The sequence below is a fragment of the Pleurodeles waltl genome, chromosome 6 (genome assembly GCF_031143425.1).
Source record: "Pleurodeles waltl isolate 20211129_DDA chromosome 6, aPleWal1.hap1.20221129, whole genome shotgun sequence".
NCBI classification, from domain to species: Eukaryota; Metazoa; Chordata; class Amphibia; order Caudata; family Salamandridae; genus Pleurodeles; species Pleurodeles waltl.
The window spans coordinates 1117758541-1117783920 of record NC_090445.1 but is presented as its reverse complement, the minus strand read 5'-3'; the positions used below and the strand labels follow the sequence as shown (position 1 = coordinate 1117783920).

The following is a 25380-nucleotide window of genomic DNA, read 5'->3' as shown; positions in this document are numbered from 1 at the left end:
CTGGGTCAGGGTAGGCGTTAAGGGGCCTGTGGGCTCAAAATGAGCCCACAGGTGCCCTCCCCTGCCCCCAGGGACCCCCCCTGCCACCCTTGCCCACCCCAGGAGGACACCCAAGGAGGGAGGGACCCATCCCAGGGACATTCAGGTAAGTTCAGGTAAGTATAATTTTTTTTTTATTATTTTTTTTTGGGTGGCATAGGGGGGCCTTATTTGTGCCCCCCTACATTCCACTATGCCCAATGACCATGCCCAGGGGACATAAGTCCCCTGGGCATGGCCATTGGGCAAGGGGGCATGACTCCTGTCTTTACTAAGACAGGAGTCATTTAAATGGCGTCTGGGCGTCGTAAAAAATGGCGCAAATCGGGTTGAGGCGATTTTTTTGCCTTAACCTGACTTGCCCCATTTTAAGACGCCCTAACGCCATTTTCCCCAACGCCGGCGCTGCCTGGTCTACGTGGTTTTTTTCCACGCACACCAGGCAGCGCCGGTCTGCTAGCGCCGGCTAACGGCATTCCATAAATACGGTGCCCGCATGGCGCTTCAGAATGGCGTTAGACGGCGCTAAATTTTTTGACGCTAAACTGCGTTAGCGCAGTTTAGCGTCAAAAAGTATAAATATGGGCCTTAGTTCATTGTTCCTGTGCTCCTGTGGTACAGTTTTTGCCCCAAATTACTCTTAATTACTCAAGCTGGCGTAATCATGCAATTTTGTTAATTTCACATCACAAGAGTAATGCATAATTACTGAAATTACTCTGATTACTCCGTCGTAATAAAAAATTTGCCCAGGCTTAGTTTTTAAGGAACAAAGGGCCAGATGTAGCAAAGTATTTGCACGTCGCAAACGGCGAAAATCGCCGTTTGCGAGGTGCAAATGCCTCTTTGCTATGCAGAAATGCATATTGCGAGTCGGTACCGACTCGCAATATGCATTTCCGACTCGCAAATAGGAAGGCGTGTTCCCTTCCTATTTGAGAGTCTGAGTGGTATGCAATACCATTTGCGACCGCGTACGCGGTCGCAAATGGAATCGCAGTTACCATCCACTTCAAGTGGATGGTAACCCACTCGCAAATTGGAAGGGGTCCCCATGGGACCCCTTCCAGTTTGTGACTGGACCCACAAATATTTTTTCAGGGCAGGGAGTGGTCCAAGGGACCACTCCCTGCCCTGAAAAAATACCGAAACTAAAGGTTTCGGTTTTTTTTTAAGTGCAGCTCGTTTTCCTGTAAAGAAAACGGGCTACCCTTAAAAAAAAAAAAAACTGCTTTATTTAAAAGCAGTCACGAACATGGAGGTCTGCTGACGACAGCAGGCCTCCATGTTTGCGAGTGCTTATACTCGCTATGGGGCCGCAATTTGCGACCCACCTCATGAATATTCATGAGGTGGGTCATTGCGACCCCATAGCGAGTTGCAGTCGGTGTCTGAGACACCGTACTGCATACCAATTTGCGAGATGCAAAGTGTGAGTCGCATGGACTCGCACTTTGCACCTCGCAAATTTTTAATTTGCTACATCTGGCCCAAAATGCAGATCACTCCAAAATTTGCATATTCTGGTAAAGACCACTTAATTTCTCAAAATAAATATCAGCAGGTTTAACCTGCCATTATTTATCAGAAACGTCATAACTGTGGTATTTGAAATAACAACATTTATGGTATAACAATTAACTGGTTGCCCGTAATGAGGACCTCATCCTTCGCTGCCTCTTCTGCTCTCATCAGTTTCTGTTGTCATGAAATTAACTCCGACCAATGCCTTCCATGGACTTCCATCAATGGAGGGCCGAATGAGATTAACTTTTTCTTTACCTCTTCTAGGTTCTGGGAGACGGTACCAGCTGAATGCCATTCACGCAAGCAAAGCCTGCAACGTCATCAGCAAATATACAGCCTTCATCCCTGTGGACTTGACCAGCAATGCATACCTGCCTACTCTGGTGGAGTACTCCAACATAGGTACCCATGTCTCCAGTCTTCTGAGGAGGGGCATTACCCACTCGCTATTTCCTCTGTCGAAGAGAACCTCTTCCCAGCTCATGAATGAGAGATCCCTGTCTCTGGGGAGAAGGGGCCATGAGAGAGAAACGCCCTTAAGTTAGTTGACACTGGTCATACGACAACACATGTGTCCATGGTTTTTAGTCAGTGAGGGAAGGGTCACTTCTAAACACACTCTAGATAGGCTCCTGCCCACTGTGACACTTTGAAATATTTTAACATGCAAGTAAGTGACCTTACATAAAGAAAGAGGACAGAATCTCTCAGCAGTTTTACAAGAGACTCACCTGAGAAGAGGGCATACCTCGACACATGTAAAAGATAGCCATGTCCTCTTGTGTACATGCTAGAACATGCATCTGAGGGTCCCGTCCTGTGTACGAGACATATATGAGAGGGCTCAGTGGACAGGAGGAACACACCAATGCATGCCTGAAAGATTGCCGTCCTTTAAGGAGAGACATACCACAATTTATGTTTTAGAGGATTTTGCTCTCTAGGGAGAAAGGGCCTATACAAAGTCAGGAACCTGAGTTCCCAATCCTCCGGGGAGCAGAACATACTCCAACAAGGATTAATGGAAAATGTTCTAACCTGCAGCAGTAGTTGATCACACCCTTAGCTTAGCTCAGCCGTTATTGTGTATTAGGTGCTCTTCCCTCTAGGTTAGCCCCTTCACCCAGGTTTAAAAGTCATGAATCCACAGAAGTGGAATTATATATTGTTTGATAAAATCGTCTCATGTCATTTAGCTATGTAATTATTTTTCTGAAATCTTTATTTGCATATCAGTTCAACAGGGACATCAAGGCTACGATATACTTCAGAGAAATAACAGTAGTGTACAAAGTATACAAATATCTAAATATTTAAATGTTTAGTCAAGATACCACCCAAGGTATAATTGGTCTCAAAGTCATAGCAGAGTTTTTGCATTATAACCTTTAGTGTAATATCTGCGGTTTTAATAAAGCCTTTACAGATAGCATTAGTCCTCCTCGGCTGATAGCGATGCTGATCGATTGTCAGGGAGATCTTTCTGCTGTCTCAACGTATATAGATGCAACAGTACCAATATATCGTGAAGCTTAGATTTTATAGGCTGCATGTCAGTCAACATCTCAGTGCTACCATTGCAAACAGTGGCGCATTTAAAAAGCTCAGTCAGTGTCGGCATTGGACACCTCGCCAGGCTGACAGCTATCTCCTGTATTTCTAAAAGACGTCTAACTGACTTGAGCATTTTAGAAACATTACCAAGTGCAGCCATGCCTGGAGTATGCGGAATCCTGTGCTCAGTCACTTTAAATATCATACCTAATACATCTTTCCAGTATGCAGCAGTATGTGCCCTGGTCCTTGCAAAGCGAAAGAAATCAGCAGTAGGTCCATTTGCACAAACCCATACCGCACATAGCATCTTCACTGGTATATGGCATATCTGAGGGTCGCCATTTATCACCTGGTGTATCACTGAGACTCCACCTATATAATATGCAAGGTTGAGCAACCGTGTAGGGGGGTAAAGTCCTGCCGTGCCCGTGAGTACTCGCTGTCCTAGGCCTGCACACCGCGGCGAAGTGTGAGATATATAAATGTATCGAGCATGTTATGTTGCATCGCTGCTCTAAATTGTTCGAGAGTTAGGAAAATGCTTTCAGTAAAATAAGTCCCAGTTCAGTCATACGATGATGAATGAATGAGGGAATCGTTAACATATTTTTTTCGTAGTTATGCAAATGATCAGGTGTCTAGGAGAGGGGTTGTGTGGGTGGGAGCAGTGGCGGCCTGTCCTTTAGGGCGGAGGGGCCACGTGCCCCCACCTTTTTCCCCCCATGAGGAGTGTCTGTCAGGCTGAACAAAGGTCAGCCCGACAGACACTCTTCATGTTCAGGTCAGGCAGCCAGGAGCACACATGCGCGATTTGAGCAGACTCCTGGCTGCCTGAGCTGAACTTTGCTGGGCTGAGGAGATCACAGCTCCTATGGGCGTGACCTCCTCGGCCCAGAAAAGGTGCCTCAAGGCCCTCCCCTGAGTGACGAGGAAAGGGTCACCAATTGACACTCTCCCTGGGCGCTTCAGTTTAAGTCCTGAAGTGCCCAGGGCGAGTGTCAATCAGTGACACTTCGTCACGGAGTGGGGTGGAGTCAGCAGTCTCACTGACCCCATTCCACTCTGTGACGAGGCTGGGACTTCTGCCTTCCCTCATTGGCTGACCTAAGGTCAGCCAATGAAGGAAGGCAGCAGTCCCAACCCTCCTGGGACCTGGAGGCCGAAGGTAAGTGTGTGTGTGTGTGTGTGATATTTCAAATTGAATATTTGGTGCCTGCGTGCATGTTTGAATGGTATGAATGTTGTTAATGGATGTGCGTGCGTGTGTGAAAGAATGAGTGTGTGTGATGTTTTAAAATGAATGTTTGGTGCGTGCATGCATGTTTGAATGGTATGAGTGTTGTTAATGGATGTGCGTGCGTGCGTGCATGTCTGTGTGTGAAAGAATGAGTGTGTGTGTGTGTGTGTGCCCCGCCCGCCCCCGCCCTTCTAAAGCTGCCTGCTGCCACTGGGGGGGAGGTAGAACAGTTGCACCCGCGACAGGGATCACATTTTGTGGCAAACATTGATAGTGACCGGTACAGTGTTAATGCTGTCTCTAGGGTAGGGCTTTTTTTTTTACATAAAATACACGAGCTCAGTTTACCCAGATCTGTTCTTTCAGTTTCCACAAACCCACAACCATGTGTGGTGTGGGCGGGTAAGGTCGGTACTACTAAATGGCAGAAAAGCTTGGGCAGCAAAGTAATGCGTCCATTACTTACGTTAATGGCATTACTCCTAGTCCTACTCCCTCGCCTTCCTTTAGACCAATGAGGCTCCCTGTCTCCCCATAGGCCCTCCCTTCCCCTTAAACCCCCCTTTCACCCCCACCACCTCCTGCACAAAAACAAGCCCAAGCAGCAACTCAGGCAGTCCATACCGGGAGGGCGGGAGGGAACGGAAAGGAAGGCGAGGGAGTAGGACTAGGAGTAATGGCATTAACGTAAGTAATGGACACATTACCTCCCATCCCTCCCTCGCCTTCCTTCAGACCAATGAGACATAGCAAGAGAAAACAGGAGACGGACACTGAGTTGCAACAAGTTTAATCACAACCAATAAAGACCACCAAGTCCCCACCCCTCTATTACATCATAGAGGACAAGACACGGTGTCCCAAATCCCGACTCCAAATTGCCCAAGTCCGTTATCCTGTAATGACGAACAAAGGTCGAAGGTGAGGCCCAAGTTGCGGCCCTGCAAATTTCCACCACAGAAGCGCCATGAAGCTCCGCCACCGTAGCAGCCATACCCCTGGTAGAACGGCCCTGAATCCCTTGGGGTGGAACCTCCCCCTTCAAAAAAAAAGCCATCAGTATCAGCGAGCGAACCCACTGACTCAAAGAAGCCGTGGAAGGCTTCTCACCTTTCCGAGCCGGACCGAAATTCACAAAAAGAGAATCACCCTTACCGAAAGGAGCAACTACCCGTAGATATTCCAGCAAGGCCGAGGAAGGATCCGGACAAAACGAAGGAAGGATGACCTCCTGGCGAGCATGGAAAGTCGAATTCACCTTAGGAACAAATGAAGGAACCGGAACAAGCACCTTACATAAAGGAAACAAGCAGGCCAAGGCCCCCAATTTCCCTAAACGGCGGGCCAAAGTAATGGCCACCAGAAAAAAAGTTTTCAAAGAAAGATGACACAAGTCACAGTCCCTCAGAGGTTCAAAGGGAGCAACAGTCAAAGCATCCAATACCAAAGAAAGATCCCAGGAAGGAAAGGAACGCACCGGGCGAGGAAACAAGTTAAGAAGACCCTGGAAAAATCGAGGCATCAAATGACCCTCATCAGACAGATTACGCCTTGGACCCCTAAAAGCGTGAATCGCCGCCCAATGCACACGTAGAGAAGCCACCGACAAACCCAACTGGGCACCATCCTGTAAAAACTGCATCACATCAAAAAGAGAAGCAGACGTAGGATCCAACTTATGCCGGAAACACCAAGAAGAAAAAACTTTCCAATGCTGACCATAAGACAGCAAAGTGGAACGCCGTCGGGAAGCCAGTAAAGTAGAACTCAAAGCTACCGGAACTCCCAAACCTGTCAAACCCCGCCGTTCAACTTTTAGGCCGTCAAGTGGAACCCCATCGAGAGGCAAGGAAACTCCAGAGGTGACAGACAGAGAGGAAGAGTCCACACGTGATCCAACGCCATCAACTGAAGCAACGGAAACCAATTTGCCCTCGGCCAATGGGGCGCAATCAAGAGAACCCTGGCTTTCAAAAGACGTACCCTCAATAGAAACGCACGGAGCAACTGAAAGGGTGGGAAAGCGTCCAAAAGACCCTGAGGCCAAGGACACGACATCCCGTCCACCGCCCAAGCCTGAGGACAACGAAACTGGGAGCAAAAGCGTCTGAGTTTTTCATTCCCTGGAGACGCAAACACATCCACCACCCGAAGACCCCATAGGTGAACCAGATGATGAAACAGAGACCACCGGAGGGAGAAAAGCTGAGAGCAAGGAATCACCCTGCTCAGAAGATCCGCCCGAACATTGACCACCCCCCGAATGTAGGTGGCACGCAGGGAAAGAACCCATTCCTGAGCCCAAACAAAAATCTTCCTGGCAAGGCAGAACAGAGCCCTCGACCTGGTCCCCCCCTGCCGGTTCACATAAACTTTGGTCACCAAGTTGTCCGTCCGAATAAGAATCGCAACACCTTTCAGGGAGTCCTGAAAATGAATCAGAGCTAGAAGCACCGCCTTCAACTCCCGCCAATTCGAGGAGCGTCTGGCTTCCAGAGGTGACCAAAACCCCTGAATCTGAGCCGACCCCATCCAAGCCCCCAACCTGAGAGGCTGGCATCGGTCGTCACTACCACCGGGGGAGGAGGAGATAAAGACACCCCTACCCGAAGATGAGTGGGCACCAGCCACCAACCCAACTCCCTGTGAACCAACCCCAACACCGGAATCCGTGCCAGAAGAGAACTTGACCCTGGAGACCAATGACCCAGGAACCAGTTCATCAAGCGAATAAGATGGAACCGTGCCCAGGGAACAAGAAAAATCACCGACGCCAAATGACCCTGCAGACGCAACCACTGAAGGGCCCTGGGAACAGGCTGCGACAAGATCGACCTCACCAGAGACTGGAGGACCAACAACCGCTTCTCTGACACAGTCACCAAGCCTTGAAGAGTCAGAAACCAAGCCCCAAGAAAAAACAGATCTTGGGAAGGAACCAAATCTGACTTCCCCCAGTTGACCAAAAACCAGTGGTTTTGCAGGACCACCAGAACCCGGGCCACATGCCTCCGCAACAGCTCCTGTGAGGACACTTGGATTAGAATATCGTCCAGATAAGGATGAATAAACACCCCTTCTGAATGTAGAAGAGCCACCAGAGGGGCCAACACCTTGGTGAAAATGCGGGGAGAGGACTTGAGGCCGAATGGGAGAACACAAGACTGATAATGGTCCAGGCCTACCGCAAAACGTAGGAATCGCCGAGAAGACCGAGCCACTAGAACATGCAGGTAAGCATCCTGAAGATCCAGAGATGCCAGGAAATCCTCCGGACTGACCAGAGGAAATATAGTCTGAATGGACAGCATACTGAAATGTACAGTCCTGATCCAGGAATTCACCCCTTTTAGATTGAGGACAGGCCGAAAACCCCCTGACACCTTCTGAACCAGAAACGAGACTGAATAAGTGCCCAGACTTCTCTCCCCCACAGGAACCCGGGAGATGGCCCCCTTGAGAAGCAAGTCCCAGACCCCATCCAACAAAGCTTGTGTCTCAGAGCCCCGACTGTAGGCAGAGGAGTGGGACACACCCTGGAATCTGGAGGCACCACTTCGAAATCTATGGCATAGCCATTGTCCACAATGTCCAGCACCCAACAATCGCTGACACTCTTCTGCCACACTGAAAGAAAGTGCCTCAGCCGTCCCCCGACCTGCCCTATGCCAGGCCCACAATGATTGTCAGGACCCCTTCTTGAACCCACCCCGGTTCGAAGGGGCAGACTTCTTAGGAGAAAAACGGGGCTGAAAACGATGTTTCCTGAAAGAAAAATATTTGGAATCCACCTTCGGAGATGAGTGCGAATGCTTCCTCCACCCCTTGACAGAAAAAGAACCACCTTTGTAAGGCAAGGCGTGTTTCCTCTCCTTAAATGCCTTGGAAAGCATGGAAGGCAACTGATCACCAAACAAATTACGCCCCTCAAAAGGTAGTCTCAGGAGAGCAGATTTCTCCCCAGTATCCGCCTTCCACACCTCAACCAGAGGGACCTACGAGCCCCAATTAAATCTCCCGATGCCAGAGCCGAAGTACGGACCACATCAGAAGAAATGTCCGCCAGCAACCTGGCCTGTTGCTCTATAACAGCCAGAAGTTCCGAGCACTCCGAACCTTCCTGAACAGCCACCGCCAGCTTGTCAAAATCCTGCACCAAAGATTGTGCAGAATAAGCAGAAAATATACCCGCTCTGAGGGACAAATTCTCCGCCGCAAAAGCCCTCTTAAGACCAGAATCCACCTTACGGTCAGTGGCATCCGTAGGCACACAATCCTCCGGATTGACCGCCGTCTTGCCAATCAGGGTCGCCAGAATGGAATCCATTTTAATTGAGGGAGGTAACACATCCTCCCTTTCCAGCAAGTACAGTTTTTGAAGGAACCCTGGCACTTGAGAGTTATCCACATCCTTCCATTCCCGGAGTACCATCTCCTTCACTGGGCCCTGAAAAGGCATGGCAAAACTAGAAGGTGTTTGATACTGAGGGAACAAATGCAAATCCGTCCCTGTAGGCTGAAACACAGGAAAACCTAAATTGTCCCGAACATGCGACATCACTTCCCACATCTCTTCCCTGGAGACATATTTCCCACCAGAAGAAGTAGATGAAGCGTCATCATCATCATCATCCCCAGCAGAGGACCTCTCCGCAGTCCCAGGAGGACGGGCCGCCGGAGAATGACCAGGCCTGGCCACCCCTGCTTGGAGATCCCGAGAGACAGCCACCTCAATCATGTCCTGAACCTCTTCTCTGGACATGAGTGGCGCAGAAGCCCCCACCGGAACTTGGCGACACCCAGGCGTGGAGAGGGGAACCCCACCATCCTCCCCCGATGAAGAGGAAGAGGAAACAATCCTACGTCTTTTGGCAGGTACCTTCGGCATGATACAAACAAGAAATGCCAGCCATAGGACCCCAACCCCCTTAAATAAAAGAGAAAGGTCCTCCCCCTAAAAAAGGAACAGCAAATGGCAATACATAAACAATTAGCCAAAACCTTTTAAAAACGCAGACAGAACGCCCGTCCTACCGCCAAAAATGCCGAAAATCCAAACTGGCACATCAGCTCGTCCCTGCGAGCTGAAGATCCGGAAGTTGTAGCCCCAGCCTCAAAGAGCCGACCGACTCCCAGGACGTGTCTCCTAGGCAGCCACGTCCGCCTCTCGAAGACGCGGCCATCAGGAACCCTCCCCGGGGAGCTCCGCACCTCGAGGAGAGCAAAGCCGAAGACCCCCAGGCCACGCCGTGGAGGACAAAGAAGAAGGTAAGTCTAGCGGGGCCAGACAAAAAAGAACAGGAGGTGGTGGGGGTGGGGGGGCGTTTAAGGGGAAGGGAGGGTCTATGGGGAGGCAGGGAGCCTCATTGGTCTAAAGGAAGGTGAGGGAGGGACGGGAGGTAATAGTCCATCAGTTCTGACACTGCCAGGACGCCATTAGCCAACAGCAGTGCCATTATCTCTCACTTTGAGTGCAACTTTCTTCCAGCCCATATCAATCTGCTGAACTCGTATCTGAGAGCTTAAAAGAACGATTGTGTTAGAGGGACCGGCATGTTCATGAACAGCTAGAGGAAACAGCTAAAGAGAACGAGGCGTAACAGCCATTTTTAAAATCACCACCTAGCAGTGATCGAACGAGGTAGTGTAACCTACTTGTCTATTTGTGTGCAATGTAGACACTACTGGGCCATATTTATCACTGACGATCACCTCCCTGTCCCCTTGCATTTTGACGTTTAAATGTCAAATTGAATCCTCTCTTCATGTTAGAGCGTAGTGCAGCGCGATCTCTTTGGTGATGGGCTTTAGCGGGTAAACCACAGATTTGTTCCAGTTAATCATCACTCCAGAGTAGGTATGTAGATGACTTAATATAAATGCAGTAAATACCATGTTTCTACTTTGCATGTCTTTTATTTCGTTATCAAATATGCTTTTCTTTAGAATATACTTTCTGTTGTGTGTGTTTGTGTGAGTGTATAGATATGTGTATATGTATATATATTTATACACACACACACACATATATATATATATATATATATATATATATATATATATATTTCCAAAGACTATAAAGACGAGCCTATACCTCAATTGACCTCGCTGCGAAGTTGATGCTCCCTCTCGTAGGACAGGATAAGCATCACCAAACCTAACTAATCAGATTTGTTATTATTTTGACTGCTAAGTCTCTCTCTCTCTCTCTCTCTATGTATATATATATATATGTATAAATATATATATACTGGCATAATGGCAGACGCCAGTAGGTAGTTATATTTAGGACTTAGTTTCCAAACTTTCCATAGAAAATTTGTTTTTTGTCAAAGTTTCCATAGAAAAAGCGTATTTTGACTTGCCTATATCTTTGGCATGGTTTGACGAATCTTCATTAACATTTCCCAAAAAAGTATGCTGGTGATTCTTGTTGCGCATGGAAAGTTTCAGAGTGAGCCGTCTCGCAGGGGCCAAGAAAAAGTGTGTGGGGAGGATTAAAAAAAGTTATATTTCCCATGTTAATTACCATAGAACCTTTAGACACGACTACAGCCCAAACCACAGCACGGAATTACACCAAACTTGACAGAAAGCTAGCTTTTGGCATGCAGATTACGATGTTGCTTATTTGGTGTAAATCCCTTCAGTAGGTTTTGAGATATTAAAGGAATCCCACATTTGTTATATCTGGGCTCCCTAATGATTTGCGAATATTAGTGAGTTTTCACAAATGCGCATGCAAAAGGAAGAGCTGTAATTGGCTAACCGCAACCTGGCTAGGAAGTTGCGGCAGCCATTTTATTTCATGGTCCCCAGGGTTGAAAATTCTAATTGATAGTGGCATAAGAGGTCACCAGGGGTGTGATGTAGATGTGTTTTAGGGGCATATTATGGGTTTAAAATAATTGTGCATCGTCATGCTCAATATTCACAAATATTTCTAAATTTTCCCGAACTATTCATGGAATATTCGTGAATATGAAAACATTTGGAAGAGAACCCACAGACTCATTCATACACTAATTCATTATCTTATACATGCACTCGGAGACTCGTGCACCTACTCACGCACCCACTCCGACACTGACACATCTATTCACAGATCCTCATGCACCCACTCACAAACCCACTCACACACTGATGCACCCACTCACAGACCCAGTGAGACACTGATGCACCCACTTACAGACTCTGTGAGACACTAATGCGCCCACACACTGACCCACTGAGAGACCCATATACCCACTCACAGACCACTATGAGCCTCATTCACCCACTCACATACCCACTCAGACACTGGCGCACCCACTCACCAACCCACTCAGACTTTCATACACCCACTCACAGACCCACTCAGTCCCTCATGCAACCACTCACAGTCCACTTCAGACCCTTACTCAACCACTCACAAATCCACTCAGACCCTCAGGCACCCACTCACAAATCTACTCAGACCCCCATGCACCCACTCACAGACCCACTCAGACACTGTTGCACCCTCTCACAGACCCACTCAGACCCTCACACACCCATTCATGGATCCACACAGACACTGACACATCCACTCATCGACCCACTCAGACACTGGTGCACCCACTTGCTGACCCATTCAGACCCTCACACACCCACTCACAAATCCCCACAGATCCTCATGCACCCACTCACAGAGCCACTCATTCACTGATGCATTCACTCACACACCCAGTGAGACACTGTTGCACCCAAACACAAACCCACTGAGGCACTCATACACCCACTCACAGACCACTCAGAGCCTCATACACCCACTCACAGGCCCACTCTGACCCTCACTTACCCAGTCACAGACACACTCAGACACTGGAGCACCCACACACTGACCCACTCAGCTAGTGACACATACGGTCACAGACCTACTCAGACATTTACTCTCCCACTCACTGACCCACTGAGATCCTCATACACCCACTCACAGACCCACACAGCCACTGAGGCACCCACTCACAGACCCAATCAGACCCTTATGCACCCACTCACAAATCCACTCAGACCCTCATGCACCCACTCACAGACCCATTGAGACCCTCATGCACCCACTCACAGACCAACTCAGACTAACATGCACCTAGACACAGACCCACTGAGACACTCATACACCCACTCACAGACCACTCAGAGCCTCATGCACTCACTCACAGACCCACTCAGACACTGACGCACCCACTAAGGCACTGATGCACCCACTTGCACACCCAGACAGAGACTCTCACAGTGCTCCCACCCCAGAGAACCCTCTTACACCTTTTCTCACACCCAGAGAGATAGGCTGTGGCCAACTCCCTTTGGCCATGCACGGCTGTAGTACAAATGACTATATGTTAAAAAAATAGAAATTCACTGAAAAAACAAAGGTTACAGGGATGTTATAGTTAGGAAATAGAATTTTTTTTAAAACATAGAAATTCACTGAAATAACAAAGGTTACAGGGATGTTATAGTTAGGTCCCTAATTTACTTCCATAAAACCAGAGAAATTCATGAGTTATAGTTACCTGAGCTAACTATAACTTGCACCCCTGTAATGCACTGCTTATGCCATCACGTATTACATCACTTATGACATCACTGATGACATCTCAAATGACATTACTGATGACATTTCTGATGACGTCATCCGCAGAACCACTCACAAACCCAATCATGCTGTTTCACAACCTCACATAGATCACCACACATACAAATACTAAAACACTCATTGACAGAGCAATAGAACTACTGCCACACCCCTACTCACTCACTCACACAACACTAACATACCCACTCACTCATGCATACATAACTAACTATGCTATTAACACACTCATACAACCATTCAAACACCCATTCACAGCCCAATACACCACTGATACACCCACTCACTCACCGAGACATGACTCACAAATCTACTATAAAATACATATAACCACAGGCACACCCACTCACTCACACATGCAAAAAACACACCCACGAACTAATCCATACAGACAGTTACACAACCACTTACCCACCAGTACAAAGACTTACACACCCAATCAGTGACCCATACAACACCTCCGACTGACAGTCACCAATGCATACAGGCACTCACTCACCCACATACTTACCCATACAGCCACTAATACTCCTACTTTTTATGAATACATTTACTTATGCATCCACTCACTCGCACAATGACTCACTGATACAGCACTCTCTTTTGGAAACATCAACTCAAAGATAAAATCAGTCACTGATACACTCACTAAATGACTCACTAACTAACTAATAAAGACACTATTACAGCTACTCAGTCCCCAATTAAACCTCTCACACACATACATAATTATCCATACAGCTACTAACAGATCCTCTTTCTTATGTGTACACTTTCTCACACATACACTTACTGTACCACACAAGAAGTAACAGAATCACTTACCTGTGGATACAGCCATTTATAAAGGCATTCACTCATCCATGTTCTCAATAACAGAGTTACACACTAACACAGTTGCTGAAACATACAGGCAGTATTCTATACAAACATTCATACACCTGTTATCTAAGCTATACAGCTACTCAGACACCCCCTCAAAGTACCTATACAGACTATCATACGGCCACTTCCTCGTATATACACCTACTAACAGATCCACTTAAGGTTTCCTAGAGAACCTAGCTCAACCACTAAATCACCCATACAAGCACTTACACCTTCAGTCATTCAACCCTATAACCACTTAAAGATACCGGATAACGTCATCAGTGATGTCACCAGTGATGTTATTTGAGATGTTATCAGTGATGTCATCAGTGATGTCACGAGTGATGTAATATGTGATGTCAGAAGCAGTGCATTACAGGGGTGAAAGTTATTGTGAGCTCAGGGGTAGCTATTACTGCTGAACTTCACTGGTTTTGTGGAAGTAAATTCAGGACCTAACTATAACATCCCTGTAACCTTTGTCTTTTTCAGCAAAAAAAATAAAAATAATAATATATATATATATATACATATATATATATACACACACACACATAGGTTCTGAATTTACTCGTTCAAAACCATAGAAATTCAACAGTTAGAGTTATTTCAAGTAACTAGAATTTGCGCCCTAAGGTATTTATAACTTGTGGCGGAGGTTGGCTTATAACCACCCACCCCGTCCTGTGCACGGCCTTTGTCCTTGTGCAGCAGAGGTGGCCACAGGGCCTGTCTTTGTCAGTGAATCTGTCAGTGGGTGTGTGAGTGTCTGAGTGGGTTTATAAGTGGGTGTGTGAGTCTATGCGTGAGTCTGAGTGGGTGGATGAGGGGCTGAGTGGGTGTGTGAGTGGGGACATGAGTCTCTGGGTGCATGTATGAGTGAATGAAATAGTGTATGAATCAGTCTGTGAATGTTTTTTTTTTTTAAACAGTTTTCACCTTGTGCAATATTTGCGATTTCTTTGTAAGTATTCTCAAATAATTTGAGAATTTTACGCATGGTGAAAACAATCATTTTAAACCCATAATTTGAGCCTCAAACACCCCTATATCACAGCCCTGGGATCAGGGTTCCTCAACCCTGACCCATGTTTCTACTTTTCATTTTGTTTTTCAACCTTTGGGACCGTGTCCTGGGACATTAAAATGGCAGCCACAACTTTCTGTCAGGTTTTGGCCAGCCAATCACATCGCTTCCATTAGCGTGTGCATTGGTGAATTATTTGTGAATCTTTTGCGCCTCTAGATATTCATATTATTCTTTTACAATCTCAAAAAATGCTGAAGAGATTTGCACTAGACAAGAAAAAGGATTCTTTCTGGACCAAAAGTAACCTTTCTCCCAAATTTGGTGTAATTCCGTTTGGCAGTTCGGGCTGTAGTTGTGTTCAAAATCCCTATGGGAATTAACATGGGAAACCCAACTCTTTAGATGTCCCCTATTTCTTGGCCCCCGCTTGACAGATCATCCTGAAACTTCCCATGCATAACAAAATTCTCGGGAACACTTTTTTGACAACATTTTGTGGAGATTCATCACACAGAGCCAAAGATCTAGGCAAGTCAAAAAATGCTTTTTCCATGAAAATATGATCCTAACTATAGCTACCTACTGGCGACTGCCATTATATATATTGCATAAAAAAGATGATGGACGGAATGCCAAACAGTGTCAAACATTCACCCCACTGTCCAGTCTGTGACTAAACCAATCATTTATTTGCTCTTGCCACACCATTCCAGTTTGGACCTAGCCTGGTTGATGAGGGGTGATATGCCGAAACCGGTTCCAGGGTGTTTGTTCTCCAGTTCAGGGAGGACCTGGCCTGGCAGTTCGGGCTGGGTGGTTCATATGTGGATCAGGGTCAATACTGATTTGCATATGGCTAGGTCCAAACTGGAATGGTGTGGTGAGCAAAGAAAGCATGGTTTGAGTCGCAGACTAGACTGGAGGTGAATGTTTGTCATGTTTCAGGATCCCATCCATCATCTTTGTTTTGCAGTTTTCACCTTGAGTGGGAAGGGTATGCCCAGACTAGTGTCACATGCTTGCTACGCCACTGGATTCAAACTAGCCTGGCTGATGACGGGTGATATCCTGAAATTGGTCCCAGGATGCTTGTTTTCCGGTCCAGGGAGGATCTGGTCTGGCAGTTCGGGCTGAACTCTTCCATGAGGAGCGGGGTCAAGACTGAGTGGCATATGGGCAGTCCAAACTGGAATGGTGTGGTGAGCAACAAAAACAATGGATTTACTCTCAGACTGGGCTAAGGGTGTATGTTTGTCACTGTTCAGTATTCTGTACATTATCTTTGTTTTGCGATTTTCACCCTGGGTGCAAGGGTATTCCAGAAATGGGTTCCATGCTGGGTATACCACTAGATGTAAGCTAGCCTGGCTGATGAGGGGTGATACCCAAAAACTGGTCCAAGGATGCTTGTTTTTCAGTCCAGGGATGACCTGGCCTGGCAGTTCATGCTGAACTGTTCCCATGAGGGGTCAAGATTGATTTTCATATGGCTAGGTCCAAACTAGGCTAGCATGGCGAGCCAACAAAAAAACACTGGATTTGTTCCCGGACTGGACTGGGGAGTGAATGTTTGACACTATTCAGCATTCCGTCCAACATCCATAATTTTTGTTTATACACACATACATTCATATGTGTGGATAGATAGATAGATAGATAGATAGATAGATAGATAGATAGATAGATAGATAGATAGATAGATAGATAGATAGATAGATAGATAGATAGATAGATAGATAGATAGATAGATAGATATAGATAGATAGATAGTCGGTCGTGCGGCCTTCTTAGGCCCACTTTGGTTCTCCATTTTATTTTAGTTTTATATTTGCATTTTACACATTTTAGGATGACTTTGCTTTCAGCAATGACATTTTACACACTTTACGCTTGCACAATATTATTCTGAGATTACACTGTACATGCTACTTGTTTTTAGTAAGACTTTCTTGCCATGTAAGCTGTACACTCTGTTCGTAGCTAGTGCCATAGAACATGATATCCTGATGCTTGCCTTGTCTGTTTGGAGACACCTCTTGGAATCTAGACATATCATTGCATCAGAGGTGCAACTCTAACACAGTGCGGTTTTGAATATGTAAATGGTGCACTCCCCTACAGGGGTCAGAGTAGCACTCTGGCTGTGACTGTCCTGGAACAGATCCTTTGTTCAATATGCAGCTCTGCTGATGCTGACACACTACTTTGCAGCGAAGGATTGCCAACTTCACTCTAGACCGACTCCCTGGCTCAGCTATCCCGATATGGGTGGGACAAGCTATCCATCAAGATCTTGCAGAAGGTACACCCACTATGCTCTCAGAGTGTAGGTAGTAATGTAAGGTCAACATGTTAACAATGCTGGGTTCAATGCTATGCTTCATTTGCAGAATAATCGCAGCTCACTCTCTCTATGCAAGAATACAATTGTTTCAATAAATATTTAAAAATCTTTATTCATATCTTTATTGTGTTTAATCTGGGCATGCATAAGTAAACAAGGAAAGCGTAAGATCTGCTTTCACAACTTCCTTGGGAATCAAAGTGTCATGTTCGAGGTTGCCAAGATCATCTGTTACCCTGGAAAGGTTAGGGGTTCAGGTGAGGCACTGTGAGTTAGCCAGGAACTGGGCTGACTTCTCCTGATGGTGAAGGAGGACTCATTCCCTACATTCTGAATTTCTGTCATCCTAATACACAGTCCCGCCTTTTCATTAGGAACTGTATAACAACGTTGATAGAGATAGATAGATAAATAGATAACATTATCTTCTCAATAAATGCTACAGGTATAAGTTTCAATGTACATATAGCCTGTAATGTTCTTAAAGATAGGTTCCACTGTGAGGAAATTAAGAATGTAGTTGTTAAATTAAAATAGAAATGAAGACTTTATTCAGTAGCCTGAAGGCTCTATGTTTTGGGTCAACAAAGGCGCTTTACAGAAACACGGTAATGGGGGAGTAATGCCATTTTCTGCTAGTGGACTTTTTCAAAGGTCTTGTACCAACCAATAGAGCTAGATAAGCCCTGAGTATATAACACCTGCAGGATCCTGAGTGGTGCTTGTGTAAGAGCCCTGTAACAATGGAATCATTGTGACATGCTAGAACCACATTATCATTGTATGTGTTCCTCTTGTCTGCACATTGGTGAAGATGTGTTTACTAAATAACAGGGGCTACAATGAAACTGGGATCTCACCGTTCCTCCAGCTCAGGCAGCCGGCGTCTTCGTGGGTTTTCTATTGGGCTTGGTCGTTCTCAGTCAACATGTGGCCCTGAACCGGCAGATAATGGATTTTACAGCATGAGTAAGTTCTTCCCACTGATTAATACCTTTAATAAGTATATGTGTCACCATATCAAAGGGTTGATGAAGAAGGCATATGGGATGGGAAGGCATTAGGATGTCTTAGACTACGTGAGAGTAAAGAACTTTGACAGTGGTAAAGTGAGAAGTCTCATCAGAGCTTAGTGGGAGGAGGGGTGAGACACAGGGCATAGAGGGAGAGTAACAATGAAAACTGATCAAGTTAAAGTGCAGGAATCAAGAGAAAGAAATCTCCTTTGGAGCTAAAGCCTGGAATTAAAGGTCTATAATTGTAATGAGTCTTAGCAGCTGTGAGGTGGATAAAAAACAATAAATGAAAACAAGCAGGAGGTAAGCTGACGTATGCGTAATCAAAACCCTACGTGGAGCTTCAGATGCGCAGCTTTAGGCTTTGTGGGGACTTAAGGAAGACTTTTGTCATCTGCAATGTTTGGGAAACTGGTTTGAAGGAAGTTGCATAGAGAAAAGCTCAGGATGCCTGCTTTTGTATTTTTTAAAGTTTCTGAGTAGCCAGGAGGTTAACAGAAGATGATATTAAGCATCAGGAGGGATGATAGGGCTAGAAAAGCTTTGTCAAATAGCCTGGTGCCAAACCATGAATAGACTTTAGAACAATACATAAGGTTTTGAAATGTAATTCTTAACGTAGTGTGGACGATGCTGGTGGTGCTGGTGACAAGGTTGTTGACAGTAGTGTGGGGGAATGCAGTGGCAAGGATGTTCCTCTCTTACAATTTCACTGGTTTTCATATGTAGACGGAAGGTAGGGGTTAACATGCTCTGTTTGAGGACCCACATAGTTGGTACCCAGTACATCCAGTAGATCTACAGACAGTCATTTAGCAAATATTCTCCAATGCTGTTCTATTACTTACATGGTTGTTGAGACTTTCAACAGTCCCAGGGCAACCTATGGGTTAAAACCTTCGTGTAAGAATGAGTGACAATGGAAAAAGAAGTAGAGGGTACATCGTGCCAAGTAGGCAGTTCAAAAACAAGGAGAAACTTACATGAGAATGCACAACATGGCTTCTACAAATCTCTCCCTCACAAAATCCCTCCCTACATCACCAATATGAAGTGTATTGAAGATGAGTTACTAGTGATTTAGAAATTGGAGGATACTAAAAGAGATGCACACACATACACAGGCCAGAACAAAATAAAATGAATCTAGGACATGATGAACCTCACCTGCGCTTACTCCTCAGAAATCAGAACAGGCAACTAGACACCATGTTATCAGGGTCTCTATGTAAAATTCCAGAAAGACACTATTTCAAGAAACTTTTTTCCTGATGTTAGGCCATTTTACAGGCATGACAATGGTCACTGGAAAACTTTAGGCTGCAGGACGTAAGTCTTTATTAGATCAACATCTTGCTTTAGCCTCCTTGTTTTTTGACTGGTCTTAATTGTCACATTCCTTACTTTATGAAAAGGCACTGTCTCCAGAGACATGCAACCCATGTTTCAAAAGGAATATGGAGAACATTGGAGTCCCCATGGCTTAGTGTTTTGGCTTTCCATTTCCTTTAAAGCACCTATTGACCCACCAGTTTCAAGTGATAAACCAAGCTCTGAACATAGGGGTGAACTGATGGGAAAACGGAAATGGTAGCAGCATTGTGATCAGGTAAAGTTAGGAGAAGTGAAGATCACTTATAATTAATTGGGCAGTTCGGCGCTCTGCATCTTCCTCATCACAGTCTTCACGTTAAATAGATTTAGCAAGCAGGGATCGCAACCAATCACATGCTGGCAGAGAAAGAAACTGAGGCAGAGAAAGAAAGACATGAGACTGAAAATTGCGACTTGGAGATGTATTTAAGCTTTAAACATGTCCAATGAATCTGTTGCTACACAAAAGCACAGTCCTAAAAGCAGACTTTTCTTGAACAAACGATTTCCAAATATTAATGGCTCCTGGATGTGGTGAGAAAAGCCCAAGTACATAAAGTGACCCTCCTGGAGATCTGTCAAGTGGGCTAACTGATCACTCGTGGACCTTCCCCAGTTGTTCAGAAGGTATGGGGCAACCACCTTCTCATATTACTTAGGTGTAGTCAACCTAATCCACCTTCTGATCACGGATGACAGTAAGATTAAAATTAAGAAAAAAGAACTTTGAACTCCAAAGTAGCAGGTCCTGTTTTAGTGATCAGCAATCTCCTGACATTGATAGAGTGAAGGGCATGCAACCCCCCAAGATTAAGGAGATGGACAGAAAGATAGCAAAATAATCTCTAAGGCCCTTATCATAAGTGGCCAAGAAAATTCTCCCCTGCACAAAAGTTTGTATGCTTCGAGTAGAGTTTCAAATCATAGGGTATGTGCTCTTTACCAGACCCAGTAATTACAGAGCACAATACAATTCAACCAACTCATTCTTAAATTTCGGCAGGTCAAACCTGCAGGGATTTCAGCTCACACAAAAGTCCAGTAGTAACAAGAACATGTATATTGCTTGCGTAAAAAGCACCCCAAAACCCCAAAAACCTGTAACAGGTACTAACAGGTACTATTTATTACACTCAATAAATTCTGAATAAATTCTACCATGTGTGACTGTGGCTAGGATTTGTCAGAGAAGCTAACCCTCAGCCCTAAGTCCTGCCTCAAAACGGACATCTAAGTGATCGGAATGGCTTTAGCTGGGTAGGCGGAGGGGATCACGCATGGTGCTATCATTTCATTTCCTCATCTGCTTGCTTTAGTTCATTCAGACCAAAAGCAAACCACTTTTGCTCCAAGAAATGTAGAGCAGCACAAGTGACTTTTTGGGGTGCATTTTATTTTCAGAATGGAGAACTATTGCAGCAATGTATTGTGATGGACACTTCAGAAGTCATAAGTCTGGAACATAAGCTATCAGCAGACATTAACAAATTAAAGTCCTCGAATCACAGATATCATAACATTCTTCACCTATCATGCATAACTTCAGAACGGCATCGAACATCTTTCAAAGAAGTCCAAGAGTTATAAGCTGCATAACAGCCTTCCTGTTGGGACAAATGTTTGCGGCATATTACCAATGGAAACCACTCTCTGTGAGGCAGAGCATCTATAGGACCGGATTCCTGTGATTCCAAAGGTAATTGGATGCCTTACCAAACAAACAATTAAAATGGATAGCTTCTTCCACCTCATCAGCGAAACAGATCATCCATGCTAGGAGATCATAGCTGCTGCCACCAGTGTATTAATCAAGCCCTGCAGCTCAGTGGGAGAGAAAGAGATCACGTGAGGAGCTTCACCATCAGTTTGTCATGTTTATGAAAATGTCCGTTTTGTGGTACACTTTCTTGTATTTTCCGCTTTTTAATTTGCTGCCCAGAGCACTGACACAATGAAAAACTCACATTGACGAAACTCTTCTATTGAAGGTGTTTCTACACAGCTGATTGCAAAACAAACTACTCAGATGGACTGGATGTCCTGAGAATCACCACTGGGAAGGCACTTCTATAAAGTGCCTGACTGATAGATCTCTCATTCCCGTCATGTCAGAGGGCTGAGCCTGAGCCTGAGTTTATGGACGCTGAACTTCTTTCAGCTTGGGCAGTGCTTAGTTTGTAAATAAAAACGTACCGGTGCTCAAAGCCCTCCTTTTAAATACGCGTCTTCTGTAATTAAATGTGGGAACACGGAATACTGAGGCAGCGTAATCCTGAAGCCATCCCGGGCCTCTTCAATCCATTTACAGCCACTCACTGCCCCCTCAGCTCACTCTAGCAGCTTTCTGTGTTCTCCCTTTGTGACGCTTTTTCTATTTTTCCCTTCCTCCGTCTTTCCCATATGTGTCTTTTTCTCACTGCAAATGCTTGAGGCAGAAGAATAAGCCCCGGCCCTCAAAAATAAGTGCCGGTGCTCAGCACCGGATACAACAAGCACAAATTAAGCACTGAGCTTGGGGTTTTCATGCAGGAGAGCCACTCCTTTGCTCACTAAAGCAGACACATAGACGCAGACTGGGGGGCCATGCTGCATAAAACCCTAGAGCTGGGAGCAGAGCATAACTCCCAGTGACAACAGAACAGTAAAATCGCAGCACAATTGAACACTTAGGGCCCAGTTTACAAAGATAAATATAAACGTGTATATTTACCGATGCATATATTTCCTACTACACTTAAGGGTAGATTTACAGTTGCATGCTTCCACACACTCAAATCAGACGGTGAACACTTCTACAAAAGTATTTGCTTTATCAAGTTACTACTTGTAACTTTTAACTTGAGGTGCAGATATCTGTCTCTGTGGTGGAGAGCTCCATATGAGAAAGTAGAAGGATTATTATTATTACATTTATTATTCTTTAAAAAAAATATACAAATATTTTACTATAGAACATAAAAGTAAAATAATATAAAATATGTGTTATTTACCTATAAATTGTATTCAAATTAAATGTGTATTAAATATTTGATATAAATATAGTAATTTAATGTATAAATAATTTGTTAACTATAATTAAAAAATACCCACTCCGACTAACATTTTTATTTTTATCTAATACGCAGTAATTGGGGTTAGAATTTATGTGATGAATCAACTACATTCATTTTTAAAATAGAAGATGACAAATTTAAGGTGATAATTTTTAATTAGGTTTATTATTAAGCAAAAAAAATCCACATAATTTAAAACACTAATATCAACCACAGTCTAACTAAAAGCGACAAAGCTGGCCCCCCAGGGATAATTACATCCTTTATTTGGCTGCTGGCTAACTAAAATAGCCTTGATCAAAACGAAATACTCTTGCCATTCCCCGTCAAAGTAAATACCAATGTTAAGCAATATAAAAACAGACTCTTCATAGTTAATGAATTAGTAATTAGGCCATTAAATAGTGGCTCCATTTAGTACTACTTTACGTACTACTTAATGTAGTTTATGAATAGAGCCCCTTGCTGTGCTTCTAGGCCACCATTTCTATAAAGAAGTCAAAACAAGCCAGTTTAAAAAAAATATAAAATTGAAAAGAAAGAACAATAAGCCTGGAAGTTCAAAGATTTTCAGCACATGTTTCTAATTGTAAATCTTCTTCATAAAGTAAGAGTTTAGACAAGGAAAAGGGATTAGGAGATAACGAAAAGGAAGGACATTCTCAAATGTCAAACAAACAAGACAAAAAGTGCAAATATGAAAACAGGACGACTTATTTTTCCAAGACCTCTGTCCAAAGTTAATGGAGACTAAGAGGTTACTCCAGATTTAAAAATCATATTTTGCAGGAGACCTTAAGTCAGATACGAGGTTAGTATGAAGGACAATTGTATTAATTTAACCAGGTTGAATTTGCTAAGAACATTGAGTGTTGAATCAAGATTCAGAAAAGCGTATTGTTTACGTTTTTGAGCATAGATTGGCTGAACGTGTGGTGGTTTGGACTGGTTTCTGATGGTATATAATAGTAGTGATTGCAGGTAGTAGTGAGGATAATGCTGAGGATAAAAGAGGTGATGCTTGTTTTGACAATGGTGGTATCTGTGATAAAAATGAGGATAAAGCTTTGATAGCTATGATGAAGCTAAAGAGTTGTGAAAATGGAGACCATGTGCCTAATGACATCCACTTTCTGATTTCAGACCACGAGGAGTGTCTGCTGTCTCCTTGCAGCACACCTTCCTCTTCAGGTTGGGAACGCTGCAGTTTTCCAGATGGTATGTCAGTTTTTCCATACAATTTAATTTTTATGTTTTCAAATCTCATTTTCCCAATTAATTACCAGTGTGACAATGACTTTGACTTGGTTATTATATTCAAAGTGAGTTCCAAAGGAGAAATTATAATTTACATTGCCCCTTTACGCATGGTTGACCGCCAAATACCAGCAGAACCATGAACATGCACAAGCATAGAGACACAAAATAACGGACTTGAAGACACAATAATCATGCTTCATCTCAGATTGGGTATAAAGTAGACTGAAGCCAGACCTAATAGAGAGCTATCCATTGCATTATGGGATTATCTGTATAATTTGGGTTCCTAGTTTGTAATCCCTGACAGCATGAACCCTCTCCTCAGAATTAATATTTGACGGGGTGCATGGGCAGGAGGGGTGTTGCCGCATACTCAAGATGCTCCTTTCCCCAAATTGTTTTTCAGCCCTCTGTATCAGACCCAATCTGAATTCCAGATACATTATTCCTATTAGGGACCCATTTCACTTTTCTGTTTAGGCCCTGTGAATAATAGAGACCTATATTAAAAAAAGACCATGGGCCTCATTACAACCCTTAAAGTGGCGTTCGTACCGCCAACAGGCTGGCGGTATGATTTACCATATTATGACCGCGACGGTAGTGTCTCGGTCACACCGCCGGGACCGGCAGTTTACCGCTATGGATGTCCCGGCGGCCAGAATCCGCAAGGGCAGCGTTGCTTGCAGTGCTGCCCTGGGGATTTTGACTCCCCTTACCGCCAACCTGTCCATGGTGGTAGACACCTCCATGGAAAGGCTGGCGGTAAGGGGAGTCGTGGGGCCCCTGGGGGCCCCTGTACTGCCCATGCACTAGGCATGGGCAGTGAAGGGGCCCGCAGGCACAGCCCCATCGCGATTTTCACTGTCTGCCTGGCAGACAGTGAAAAGCGCGTCAGGTGCTGCTGCACCCGCCGCACCACCTCATTTCCACCGGCTCCATTAGGAGCTGGCTGAAATGTTACGGCGGATATCCCCGATGGGCCGGCGGGCGGAAACTCTGATTCCGCCCGCTAGTCCAGCGGGGATGTCCAAATGCAGCCGGCGGTTTTCCGGCCGCATGGGTGGCCGACTGGTGGTTCAGCCTTGGAGGTCGGCCTCGTCCGACCGACAAGGTTGTAATGAGGGGCCATGTGTTCTTCATCTTTAATTCGTCTTCAAGTTTACATAATATTCTGGTACCCAAAAGAAATGGTAATTTTCAGAGTGATTGTTCATCTTTCTTCTCCCTGTAACTTCTTTTCAGTGTTTCTTAATAACTCCTGACTATTTCAAGTAGTAATTGGAATGGCGACAATGCTAAGGGAGTGGTGTTCATGTGTCATAAATCTTCTTCACATGACAATGCCCCTTGGCCTGAATACTGAAACAGAGTTGCTCACACTGTGTGGTGTTGCTTTATCGATTCCAAATGCACAAACAAATCTTGATGCTCCCCAGAGTGCTAACATTTTCATTAA

The 25380-nt window shown here is 44.9% G+C and overlaps 1 protein-coding gene across 1 annotated transcript in view; it reads left to right on the top strand.

The window, feature by feature from the left end:
* The window catches only part of VWA5B1 (von Willebrand factor A domain containing 5B1), a 917148-nt gene that overhangs the window by 767053 nt on the left and 124715 nt on the right, over positions 1-25380 (top strand). Inside the window, exons 17-18 of the mRNA XM_069242250.1 lie at positions 1831-1968; positions 23805-23879. Coding sequence (XP_069098351.1) covers positions 1831-1968; positions 23805-23879 — 213 coding nt within the window. The remainder of the gene's footprint in view (positions 1-1830; positions 1969-23804; positions 23880-25380) is intronic.